This window comes from Gopherus evgoodei, chromosome 7 (assembly GCF_007399415.2).
Source record: "Gopherus evgoodei ecotype Sinaloan lineage chromosome 7, rGopEvg1_v1.p, whole genome shotgun sequence".
NCBI classification, from domain to species: Eukaryota; Metazoa; Chordata; order Testudines; family Testudinidae; genus Gopherus; species Gopherus evgoodei.
In genome coordinates this window covers 100,328,569-100,341,701 of record NC_044328.1, presented here as the reverse complement: position 1 = coordinate 100,341,701, position 13,133 = coordinate 100,328,569, and the positions used below count along the sequence as shown (strand labels likewise).

The window sequence follows — 13,133 nt, the reverse complement described above, 5'->3', positions numbered from 1 at the left end:
AATGGGGGAATTGTGTGAGGATGTGCCCTTGATGCCAGGGTTAAAGATTCAGGAGTTGGGCTTTGGATCTCAGCTAATACTAAAGGGTCATGCACTGTGCAGTGCAATAAGGCTCCTCAAATCCCTCCATTCCCCAAGCTCCCTGGGTACCACACACCCATCCCCCTCTATTTCAGGGACTCCCTGCATTTCCACCACCCCATCCCTCTTCCCTAGGGCTGTGGTTGCCCCCTAGTCCCATATTCTCCCCCCCCATGCCAGGGTCCCCTGTGCCCCTCATGCCAGGGACCCTGTGTGCCCCCCATCCCCCTCACCTTTCCTAGTCCCCATATTTCTCCTCTTTTTCTCTTTCAGGGTGTCTAAAGTCCACTGGGACACAAGCAGTGCTGAGCTGGGGAGTTGAGCTGGAAGCTGTTGACTACTGCCATCAACCAGGTCTTTGATCCAAGCCAGTTCCATATGAGCCAATACTGATTATGTGGGGACCCTGCTCCCTGCAGCACAGAGGGACTGGGATCAAAACTGACTTCAGTGGGAGAGCACCCACCTTGGAGCACCACACTGGGGCCAGCAAGGAGAGAGCACCCACTACTGAGCCCGCCCACCCTGCTGCCTGCAGCACAGCGCCCCCTAGCACCAGGCCTGGCACAGGGATCCCCAGGTAGTTTCCCGCGGGCAAACAAAGGGGCATGAGGAGAGAACAGGATTCACCAGCTATGGGACCAGACCCAGGCAGTAGGGCCCCCCACCTCCATGGACCTGCCGCTGTCTTGGGACTCAGGGGTCCTTGGGATGCTGTGGGGGAAATCTAGCCACCTAGTGTGGGGAGCAGCAGGAGGGGGGGCCTATTGCACCTCCCTCTGTGACCCCCCCCTCCAGCAATGCCTCATCCCTCCACCCTGCAGTTTCCACAAATGGGCGACACTTTTCCATCTGTATGGAGCCCCTTTGGGGTTATTCACCTTGACAGGCCCCATCTGCCTCTGCTCCCTCCCCCCAGCCCCATGCCAGCCTTTCTGGGGAATAAACAATGCAGAGAGGGGGAAAGAGGGGTTGTGTCCTGAGGAACCTGGCTGAGGGGGGAGCTGGGGGAATTTGCAATGAGAGCAAACAGGGTGTGGGGGCGGCTCTGGATCCAGCGCCTGGGTCTGAGGCAGGGTGGGAGCCATAGGGAGGGGGGAGTGTCTTCCAGAGCACAAGTACTGATGTAAGCTAAAGAGAGTGTTTGGGTCTCAACAGAGCGGTAACTAGCTATTTTTGTGCCCAAGGCAAGAATATAAAATTGCACCCTCCTTCCTCCAGATAATTTCATAGTAGTTACTTTGGAAAAAAAGAAAAATACGTAAATAACAAGAATAATGATGATAATAGAATGTTTATTTATTTTAATAATAAGTTCCCGTACAAAATCAACTAATACATATAAGGTGTGTGTCATAGTGCATGGAACATACTATTTAAATAATCACAAATACAATTTAACTGTAGAACCATATCAGATACGATTCATGATTATTTTTCAAAATTGTACTTTTTGCGCTTTTAATGAGGCAAAATCATCTATAATTGCATCAAAATTAATATCATTCACTACTTCATATTCTATTGACAAGATGGACATATTTGTTAATCTCTCCTGACCCGTGGTTGCTTGAAGGTAGTTTTTAATTAATAGGAGCTTACTGAAGCTTCTTTTGCAAGAAGCCACAGTTACTGGCAAGCAGAGAAATATTCTTAATGCAATTTCTAAATCTGGATAAGATTCGGCCAGATTATATTAATGAATTAACTGGAGAAGGTCCAAACTAGTTGCGCATGAAATGTTTGGAAACAGCACTGACGCCTGATGTTTAAAATTCTGAATCTCTGATGAAATTTCAGAGGCATTAAAATTTCTGTCATATTTGAGACTTAAATCCACTGCTGCTTTTTGAAGATTTGTAGTGTCCATTTTAACATGCGAATCACCTGAAAGAAAATCAAAATCAGACGATATCTCATTTAAAGTTTCATATCTCCAATGTAACTCAACTATTATGGTGTCAAATGCATTTTTTATTTGTACTTTGAAAGATTGTTCAGCTGATAAATTAGAAGATTCATCTGCACACTCATAAAGTTGCTGCCTTTTTACTTTTTGCTTTCTGGATTCAATCAATTCTGCCGGTATTTCTATATTTTCAGCCGTTTTTTTACAGTCTGTAAAAATACTGACCATATCGTTATCACTTTCATGCATCTCTTGTAAAATATTTTGTAATCCGTTGATCATTTTACAAGACTGAGAAACAGTGATGCCTTTTGCTTGTAGGGCTTTATTCACTCTGTCAGTATGAGTTAGGATCTTGCACCATATGGATAACGTGCACAAAAAATTATAATTAATTTTTTTAAGAAGGCTATTAGCTGCTGATACTGCTTCTGGACATTTCCATGCAACAGTGACATTTTTTAGAGCCTTGGTCACTTCTGCAATCTGCGAATTTGAGGCTTCAATTGCATTAGCTCTTGATCACCATCTAGTATCAGCATGACCTTTTAGTGATACTTTTAACATATCCATTAAAACATCCCAGCGACTGGTTGAATGAGAAAAAAATGTGTATTACTTTTGTACAGCGGCAAAGAATGAAACCATAGTAGAATTTATGGAAGCTGCACGTACTCCGACTAAATTTAGACAATGGGCTGAATATGGTACAAAATCCGCTAATCTATTTTTTTGCAAAATTCCAGCTTTGACGCCTTTGTACACACCTGACATCTTTGCGTCATTATCATAGCCTTGGACTCTCAGGTTTTGAAGATCAAGCCCATCATTTTCGAGCTTCTTTATTACTTCTTTGGCTAATCCAGTTCACATTTTTTCTTTGGTTTCAATGAAGTCTGTGAAACTTTCTTCTATAGATACAATTCCATTATTGATTCTCACGTATCTCACAATCTGGGACATTTGCTCTCAGTGAGATATATCTGATGTGCTGTCCAGAAAGATAGAATAATATTAGCTTTTTTATTTTGGATATAATTTCATTACGAACTTGGTTTGCTAGTAAGCCAATACATTCATTTTGTATAGCCAGTGAAAAATAACTCACTGAACCTTTTCTGTGAGCTACGATGTGCTGTTTTAGTTGAACATCATAATGACTTATAAATTCCAATAGATTAAGAAATATTCCCAAATTAGGATTTTCTGTTCTGCTACACGATCCTCTAGGTGATACATTATTTTTGGCACAAAACATCACGGCATCAAGAATTATTTTTAGAATTTGTCTCCATTTTTGCTTATCAGTTTCAATAGCTTTTTGTAGCGCATCATCGACACATTCTTCGCTTAGTAATCTCTTTTGTAAGGATTTCCATTTACAGAAACGTTCACGATGATTGGTTGAATTTTCATGTTCCATAACACAGTTTAAATTTTTCCAATCATTAAATCCTACTTTCTGATTTGCAATATTAGGTTTGGTAAAGCGCCGATTGAATAACATGCATGGAAAACAAAAAAATGGACTTACTAGTTTCCAAGTAAATAATCCAATTACGCTCTACGGTTTCACTGTTAAAAAGCTTTTTAAAAAAACAGTCTCCTGAAAATTTTCTTCCATCTTCCGATGTTGATTCATGGAAATCTTCAGATTTTCCCTGACCAAGTCCATGTTCAATAATGTGGCATCTTATGTTATTGTTTATACAGGGCCAAGATGGTGGATCATTAAAATTGATTTAAATGATTTGCCTTGCAGAGGAATGATGTTGCTGATCGCGGCCGTTCACATTAGTTTTAGCCATGATATCGAAGATGTCAAGTGTCTCATCATTGTCAGTAATTAATACTGAAGGTGAAGTTGTAACCTCACGATCCAATTGCTGGCCGATAGCAACAATATTTTCTGAAGCTGTATAATTCTCATTGTTACTATTAGATAGTGGTGCCGAACGTATGCCGTCAGAGACGTCAGCTATTGGTGTATTCCCATCGTTTGATGCATTTTTCACTAGCCATTTCCCCATTAACACTGACATTTTTCATTTTCTACTGTAACGTGTTTTCGTCGTTTACGGTACTCTGCCACACTCGGATGTTTAGAATTCATACTATTCATAATGCAGGATCTTGTTCGATAGACTGGAATAAAAATTAAAAATACATAAATAAATGTATTAAATTTGTCTAAACATTAAACAAGATCATTATATTATAGAGATCACAGATTCCCAATCTGTCATCTCCATAAGAAATAAGGACTGATAAACAAAGGCACTCACCCTTTGGTGGGTCTTAAGCGGATCCGAGAAGTCCTAATACATAATCAGCGTGTGCTCACTGGGAATACTAGACCTCGATTACTTGAATGACAGTTGTGTCTGCAGACAAATGCACTGACATCATCTTTTCCTGCACCCCTCAGCTTTATGCGCCTGAGGCAAGTCCCTCACTCCCCTTGTCCTTGTTACGGCACTGGTCTCAATCTACAGGACATCTCTCTGCCTGCTACCCAGCCCTGTGCTTTGCTGGTGCCCCTCAGCCCCAACCCACAGCTCCCTGCTATCCCAGGCCTGGGCTCCCCACCCCACCTCTGCCAGTGCCCCTCAACCCAGACTAGCAGCTCCACCCCTTCCATCTATGGGTGAATCCCAGTTCCCTTTTGTCCTTGCTGCGACCATTCCCCGAGTAGCCAGCAGGTGGAAGTGTCGGGCTGCAGCCCGCCGCACCCGCACGGAGAACAGCCTTTGCGGGCCAGTCTTTACGTTTCTGAGACCCACCTCAGCTCTATGAATGGATCTGTACCCTCGCAGCGGCTACGCGACGCTTCCTGCACTCAAGGCACCTACGTGCCAAAGGAACAGTGTGCACTGGCCCTAGTGCACAGGCTGTGGCAATGTGCTGCATGCAGCCCCACACAAATGGGGACAGCCCAGGGAAACAGTTTAGGTGGCATTGTCACTAATGCATGCATGCACAGAGGCTGCATCAGTGTGCTGCACGGCCTCCCCGCCTGTTGCACGGCAGTAGTACAATGGAATGGTGCATTGTTGCAGCGTTTTTTGGCTCTAAGCTGCATAGGAATAGTGCAAGGCTGCATTGACCCTAGTGCATGCTTATAGCTGCATCAACATGCCCGCAAACTCTATGCTAGCTGCATGGGGTCACAGCATGGGAATGATGTAGGTTGCATTACTCCAATGCATGCATATAGACTGCCTTACTGCTGCACACACTGCATGCTCATAGCACCCATGCATGGTGCATGGGGATAGTGCATTGGACCTCTGCAGACTGCGCTGACCCTGGTGCATGCTCACAGGCAACAGCCAGGTGCTGCAGTTGTCCTCCCCCCATCTGTCCCATGAGACAGTGCATGGGACAGGATTATGATGCAGCTGCATGCACAGCACCCTGCCATGGTTTGGCTGCTGTGTGATGCAGACTGTGGGGTAGCACCACCATCCGTAGCCATTACTATAGTGGCTGGGACCAAGGTTTCCAGGCCCCCTGCTCCGCTCTACCCACTAGTCTCCCCTCCCCTCAGCACAACAGAATTGCAGGGCTGCAAGGCAGAGATCCCACTTTGCTCCCAAAGCCAAGAACAGAAACCAGGAGTCCTGGCTTCCACCTCCCCCCACTGGGGAGCCACCCCCAGCCCCTGTGGAAGGATTGGGTCCCCGGCAGGGGCATTTAACCAGTGCCCTTGCCCCAGCATGCTGAGCCCAAGCCAGGGCCAGGGTGGTGCCCGAGGAGGGCGTGTGGTAGGAGAAGCACGCAGAGTGGGTGTGCTAGCTGGGGAACGCCACATGAGTGAGGGCTCCCTTTGGCGGGGTCACTCTGGGGCTTGGGGGCACAGGCACAGAGGGAGGCTCGGATCAGGCCGTGAAGGGCGTCGCTGCCGGGCACAGCTGCCGCGTTTGCTCCAGGGCCCCGGCCAGGCCAGGAAGCGCCTGAATCGCGGCTCTGTTACTCAATGTCGGCCACGTGTTTCCCCGACGCCTTGGGCCAGGCCGGCCCCAGGGAGCCAGATCTTAAAGGGACAGCGGCCCTCAGGCCCCCACAAATTCCCAGTGGGGTCAGGGTGTGTGTGGGTGTGTGTACGGACTGCGTGGCAGGGGGGATGGAACCTACTGAAACGTTGCTCCTGCTGTCCAGTTATCCCCCAACGCCCCCACCCCTCTGAAACTTTTCTACCGTCACCCTCCTTCTGCTGACCCCCTCCTTCACCCCCTGGACAGGTGCGGGGCTACAAGATAGAAAACATGCCCCAGCCCTCCCTCCCTCCTAGAGTTTCCATGTGAAAGGGGAATGTGAACCCAGGCCTCCAGGCCTTTCCATGCCACCGCAGTAAATCCCCCCTCCCCCATACCTCTAGCTCTAGTCACCTCTCAACAGGGAGCATAATACTGCTCAGTACTGCCCCTGTGCCCCACCGAGGTGGCACTAGTTGCAGCTCAGCAAGGGCAAAGGATCATTGCTTCTGCATCCCTCCCGAGAGACTGCTGCACCTCAGCACCAGGCAAGGGCTCTCCGTATAAATAGTTCAATGCCCCTCCCCAGAGGTGGCTGCCAGGGACGGCTCTAGACATTTTGCCACCCCAAGCACGGCGGCATGCCACGGGGGGCACTCTGCCGGTCGCTGGTCCCGCGGCTCCGGGGGACCTCGGGACCAGCGGACCCTCGGCAGGCATGCCATCGAAGACACCCTGCCTGCCACCCTCCCGGCGACCGGCAGAGCGCCCCCCGCTGCATGCCGCCCCTAGCACGAGCACACACTTGGTGTGCTGGGGCCTGGAGCCGCCCCTGGTGGCTGCATCCCAGCACCAAGGAAGGGATGCTTGGGTTGGGTACACAGCCCCCCGGGCTGTGCCCCACCAGCATGAGGAGTGACCACTACATTTCCCAGCACCTCAGTTCTCACTGTCTCTACCCTAGTCCCTCTCCAAATAACCCAGGTCAGAGCCTGCTCCCCCCCCCCCCACCGGTACAAAGTGCAGCTCGAACCAGGTGGGAAGGGGGGTTCCTTCCTTGCTATCTCTCAGACTGCAGGGAGCTGCTCCTCCCCCACCATCGCTGCCTTCCCATAGCGGAACAGGAAGGATGGAGACAGACAGATAGGGACAGACATGAGGGGGCAGATCGGCTGTCTGGGGGGGGGGGACTGGACAAATTGACAGCCTCCCTCTGCTCCTTTGTTATGGACAGACAGACGGATACACTCCCCCTCCCTCCACTGAGAGACGGAAGGACAAATGGGCATGCCTCGGAGAGGTCAGGGACAGGCAAGATGTGGTGGGGGAATGGATGGATGGACAAACGGGGGGTGGCGGGGAAGACACACACCGAGAACAAACCCTGTGGCCTGGACACGCAGCATGTGCAGGGGAAGGGCAGAATACGCCCCCCCCCGCGCTGTGACAGCCAGCCAGAACCCCATAAAGGGGTAGACAGCGGGGAGGGACTCCTCCGGGATGGACAGACAGACGGGGGGGACAGAGAGACAGGCCGATCGACCTTGGGTTAGAAGGAGGGAGAGCCGAGCGCCCCTGGCCCATGGGGGAGGGGTTGGGGGCAGACCGGGAGGGACAGAAAATCGCTGTGTTGGGGCGAGCAGACTGACCTCACTCCACCCCCTACAGTGGGGAGGGGGGATGACGGACAGACAGGCGGACACAGGAGGTGAGGGAGCGACGGACTGACAGATAGACGCTGCGGCGGGTGGCAGGGGCGCAGCCTGACCTCCCTTCCCTTCTCCTGACGGACAGAAGCACTGGGGGAGGGGACAGACAGACACGCGGCCCCTTTAAGGGGGTGGGGAGGGGGCGGGGGAGGGAGGCGAGGAGCGAGCGATAGCGGCAGCAGCGGGACAAAGGGGCTGTCGGGGGGGAGCGGATCGGAACCGAACCAGAGCCAGGAGGAAGCGGTACTGCGGCAGGGGCAAGTGAGTGCCGGAGGAACCGGTACCAGCACCCAGGACAGCGCTGGCCGGAGCCGGTACTAGCAATTGGCGCTGGGAAGAACCGGTAGTGGCAGCACCAGGCGGATCTGGTACCAGCAGGACGCGGAGCTTTTCCATATTCTGGTTCTGATCCCGGCCCCCGGTCTGGAAACACCAAGAAGAGGGGATCTGGACCTAGTTCGGGACAAGACAGCACCATGATCCGGTTCTGGTCGTACTAGGTTTGGGCAAGAAGTGAATTAGGGTCCAGGAGGAGAATCGGCCCCGGTTCGATTTGCACGTGGTCCCAGAATAGGCAGGACGGATGTGGGTTTGATTCGGTGCAGACAAGAAGTGAATCTCGCTCCAGCACCTAGTACTAGGCTGAAGGCGGTTCTGGTTCCGGCCTGGGCCCGGTTCCGTGCAGTAGAAGGATCTGGCCCAGACTGCACGTGGTCCTGGTTCCTTGAAGGCAGAACCCAGAGCCCGTACTAGAGCAGGATCCGGTTCTGGTTCCCGCGAGGGCAGGAAGAGGACCTAGTTCCTCCCATCGCGGTATCGGCAGCTGAAGGCGCCTTCGGTTCTGGACCCACGTGTACTAGGGTCTGGGCTGAATCAACATCGGCAGGATCCATCCGAGAGCTGCTCCCTGCATCAGCAGCTGGAGGTTCTGAGCCCACGTGGGCCCGGTTCGGGCAGCAGCGGAGTCGGTTCTGACCCAGTTCGGGTCCCCGGCCCGGCGGATGGCAGCGCCTTGCAGCCCGGAGAGCGGCCCAGCGGGGGCCACAAGCCCCCGGGTGTATTTCCAGAGCCCCCCGGGGGAGACGGGCCAGGAGGAGGAGGAGGGGCCGGGCCGGCGCCAGGGGAAGGTCACGGTGAAATACGATCGCAAGGAGCTTCGCAAGCGGCTAAACCTAGAGGAGTGGATCCTGGAGCAGCTCACGCAGCTGTACGACTGCCAGGTACCCCTGGGTCCTGGAACAGCCCCATCTCTGCCTGTCAGGGACCCCCAAGCCCCCAACTTTCCTAGCACCCCCATCTCCAAACTAGGGGAGTCCCCTCCCCCATTCGCCCAGTCCCCCAAACCCGGACCTCGCCCCGTCACATGACTGTGACCCCCAGCTGGGCCCGCCCCCCTTTAAGTACCGGCCGCCATTCCACCCCGACCCTCCCCCTGCGCGCCAGGCCTCCCCCAGATTTGCTCTGTAGCCGATGGATTTGGGGGCTGGGTTGGAGAGCTGCTAACCCCCACACTCCTATCGGGCGGGAGGGGGTCTTCAAACTTCCCCCAAGTTTCTCTCGCTGCTTAATTCCAAGGATTTCCTTTGCAGGCTGTAATCGCTTTAAGTCTCGAGGGGCAGAGAGGTTACCCCGCCCCCACCTTTAGAGTCAGTGGGGCTGGATGGAATCTAAACAGTTAATTCCTAAATTGCCGGGGGGGGAGCAGATTACCCTGCCAGTTTGCCTCTCCTGCCCCTTGGTGAGGGGTTCAGGGCATTTGGGAGGAGTTTGGTGCGAGGTTGCTAGAGTTAATCAGTTTTTGATGTTGGTGGGGGATCTCCCCCCGGAGGGCACAGGCTAGTATATGTGGACGCTCCCTCCAAACAAAGGGGGTGGGGGGAGGGCGGCGTGACTCTTCCCTGGATTCCAGCTTGACTTGCTTCCTGTGTCTAAATCTCCGTGTGGATTTCGGTGACTCCCGCTTGCACACAGCGCTAGGGGGAGGGGCGCACGCAGGGATCCCTCCTAGGGACTGAGTTGCAGCCACCTCTGGGGTGAGGTGCCAGGGCTGTTTATACACGGTCAGATGCACCATATGGAGCTTGTGTCTGAGATGGCTAATGTGGCTGTAAGTAGCTGGAGCTGCTTGAAGGGCTGAATCCTATTGTTCAGACTAGTGTCTGCCATGCCCCCCGTGGGGGGAGAGCCCAACTTCTGATTTAATTAGGCAGGAAGCTGATTAGGTGGGGTTCTTTTTGGGGGGGTTGGGGAGACAAGAAGGTCTGAGCCTGGCTTCTGGAGTGGAGGGTGACCTGATTAAGCTGTTTCTGTTTGCTGCTAAAACTCTTCCAGCTGCTAATCTCCCCTGCCTACCCCACCCCCAGTTCCCAGTCTGGTTTGGGGGGGGGGGAAGCTGGGTGATGGGGGATAGGTGCGACTGCTCCCAGCATGCACTGCTTGGTCTGAGTCTGAGGTGGGAGCATGGGGACTGGCCTGTTCACAGTGTGTGTGTGTGGGGAGGTAACTAGTTGTGGGACTACCCCAGTGCACTAACACCCCTCCCCCATCATTTCCACCCCTTCCCCAGGAAGAAGATATTCCAGAGCTGGAGATCGATGTAGATGAGCTGCTGGACATGGGCAGTGATGATGCCCGGGGAGCCAGGGTGAAGGTAGGGGGTGCAGCAGGGTCCCACTGCCAGTGGACACACTGTCATTCCCTTGGGGCTGGCATGGGCCTCAGCAGGTAGTCTTGGGGGAGGTGTGTGTGTGCAGGGTGAGGCTGGGACTAGTGAGGTGCCTGGGATGGTGGCAGGGGGTTGGTGGATTGCCAGGTGAAAGGGGAAGGGTTGGGGCAGCAAAGCACCATGCTGTAGGGGATGATAGCCAGACTGGTGGGAGTAGAATCTGGGGCAGCACTGACCTGGCTGCAAGGAGGGGCCTGTAGTAGCCACCCATAGGGTGGGGGTGCATGCCAGGGGAGCTGGCCTAGGAGAGGGAGTGGGATACAGGGCTGGGGACCAAGCAGCCTGAGGGGGTGGGCAACCCAAGGGACAGGGGGTTGGTTGGGTCTTGGGATGCCATGAGGCAGGGAAGGAAGCAGGGCTGGGAGCTACAAGGGAGGGGGATATAAGGTATGGGGCTGAGGTAGGAGATCCAGCATGTACAAAGCCATGGGGAGGTCTGGGTGGTATGGGGCAGGGATGCAGGGGGGCAGGATAGCTGGACTGCAAGAGCTGTTATGTTGGGGGTGGCAACTGGACCTGGAGGTGGATCTGGCCCGTGGGCAGCCCCCCTCTCAGCCCTGACCCCCTCTCTTTCCTTCCCCCAGGAGCTCCTGGTTGACTGTTACAAGCCCACAGAGGTGAGTGACAGGTCCCCCTCCATCTCACACAGGAGCCAGAAACACTGGGACCCGCCCCCTGGGCAGTGGGAGGGGAGGTGGATGGCTCTGCTCCCCAGCAGTTGTGATCAATCTCCAGGCTGGGTGGAGGAGTCAGCAGCTGCTATTCCCTCTCCAGTCCCCTACCCCACCCCCCTGCACACCTGTCATTTTGGGGTTGGGGCTTCCTCTCCAGAGCTGGTTTCTAGGGCCCTGTGAAACCTACTGCTGGGTGGGGGCTGTATCCTTAGAGGATCCCGGGCAGCTGGGGGAAGGAACCAGGCTGGGAGGGGGTGGGGGCTGTCTCTGAAGGGAAGTGGGGTCTAGTGGGTTAGGGCAGGATGGGTGGCAGGATTCCAGGGCTCTATCAGAAAGGAAAAGGGCATTCTGCTCCCGCCCCCATAACCCTTCTCTTCCTCCCCACCAGGCTTTTGTGGGGGACCTGCTCGACAAGATCCGAGGCATGCAGAAGCTCAGCACCCCCCAGAAGAAATGACCCCCCCCAGTCCTTAGACCCACCTCCCCCAGCTTAAGTGGGGGGGGGAAAGCAACCAATGGCACCAGGCTGGGGTGGGGGGAATCCCTTCTCTAAAGCTTGGGGATGTAGAGGGAGGGGGGCCCCCTCCTCAACCTCCCCAGTGCATTGATAATCACTAGCCAGCTGGACAACTCCTTAGCAATACCCCCACAGGAGCCCCCTCTTTTTTTGGTAGTGGGGGGGCTCTGGGGAGGGGGCTTATAATTTGATTTTTTAAGGGTTTTTTTGAGGTTTTTTTAATTATTACATGAATTTTGTGTTGTTTTTTTATATGAATTTAATAAAAGGGTTTGAGAGTTGGGGAGCTGCTGTTCTGTGTTCGGGGGGTGCAGGACCAATGGGGGAAACTGTTGCAGGCAGGTTGGGGGTCAGAGTGGCACCCACTGGTATAAGTGGGCACGGGGGTGTGGGACACTCCCAAGCATGGGGGGGGGGCTGAAGAGGGCACTGCAGGGGATGAGAATCAGCAGGGCTTCCTGCTTGGGGTGACTGCAGCCCCTTTCCCCATTTCTCAAGCATCTTTTGATGGGAGCAGGAGGGCTGTGGGGAAGATACCCCCAGCCGAAAAGGGAATGAAGCCTTTTCCCAGCAGGGGTGGTGGGATCCCCTGCAGGATAACACCCTGTTGCCAGCAGGCCCAACCGAGATGTTAATTGTGCCCAACAGGTGGTGGTGGGTGATCAGCAGCACTAAGGGAAGCCCCCAGCATCTGAAAATCACCTGGGAAAGACGGGCAGAGGAAGGGCCAAGTGAGCCCCACCCAGGGGCTTGGCCAAGGACTGGGGTGCCCAGCACCAGCTGCTGGTACCAGCTCGCACCCCACAGAGCAGCCCTTCTCCTCCCCCTCACACAGCTGCAGCCAGCTCCACACTCCCCAGGCCCTCTCCCCCCGTGGGAGGCAGCTGCTGTGACAACCAGGTGGCAAGGTGGGTCCCAGCACTGGCAACCCCCCAGCCCTGTGACGTCCATGCCCCAGGAGACTGGTTAGGCCCCATCCAGGCCAGGCTGAGTGCCTCCCCTCCCCCGTTCATGGCAGGGCTGAGCTCAGCATGGAAAGAATGTCCCTGGCTCCTGGAACGAATCGGGCGGCAGCCACACTTCGTGCTTCCGGCCTGAGGTCAGCGGGTGGCTGGGAGCCGGCAGGATGGGGCTGGGGCCAGCACCCTGCTGGGGTGGGGACGAGTGTGCTCGCAGCCTCCATTCCACCCCACCCAGCCCGGCCCCCTGCCCTCCAGCAGCAACCCAGCTGGCTCCCCAATCCACCCTGCTGGGTAATGGAGGATGGGGCTGACCAGATGGGTCTGGCACTGCCCCTCCCTCCTCTCCCAGGGCACCCCATGTCTGCCAGTGCTCCTCAATCCTGACATGCAGCCCCCCCCGCTACCCCAGTGCCCCTCGCTCCTGACCCACAGCCCCCTGCTATCCATCCCGTTCCCCTCCAGCCCCAGCTGTGCCAGTGCCCCTTGCTCCTGACCCACAGCCCCCTGCTGTCCATCCCATGTCCCCCCCAGCCCCAGCTGTGCCAGTGCCCCTCGCTCCCAACCCACAGCCCCCTGCTG

General features: G+C 54.4%; 1 protein-coding gene and 1 long non-coding RNA gene across 2 annotated transcripts; one reads left to right on the top strand and one right to left on the bottom strand.

Moving 5' to 3' along the window:
* Positions 1-1,347: 1,347 nt before the first annotated feature.
* LOC115654350 lies at positions 1,348-7,759 on the bottom strand. The gene is made up of 3 exons (XR_004001171.1): positions 7,617-7,759; positions 4,276-4,374; positions 1,348-4,135 (listed from the first exon to the last, which is right to left on the bottom strand). It is a non-coding gene; the product is annotated as an uncharacterized LOC115654350 (long non-coding RNA).
* A 121-nt stretch (positions 7,760-7,880) lies between these two features.
* PPP1R14B (protein phosphatase 1 regulatory inhibitor subunit 14B) lies at positions 7,881-11,873 on the top strand. The gene is made up of 4 exons (XM_030568482.1): positions 7,881-8,896; positions 10,243-10,326; positions 10,986-11,018; positions 11,464-11,873. Exons 1-4 carry the CDS (start codon positions 8,678-8,680, stop codon positions 11,530-11,532), a joined length of 405 nt encoding a protein of 134 aa, XP_030424342.1. The 5' UTR covers positions 7,881-8,677; the 3' UTR covers positions 11,533-11,873.
* Positions 11,874-13,133: the final 1,260 nt, after the last annotated feature.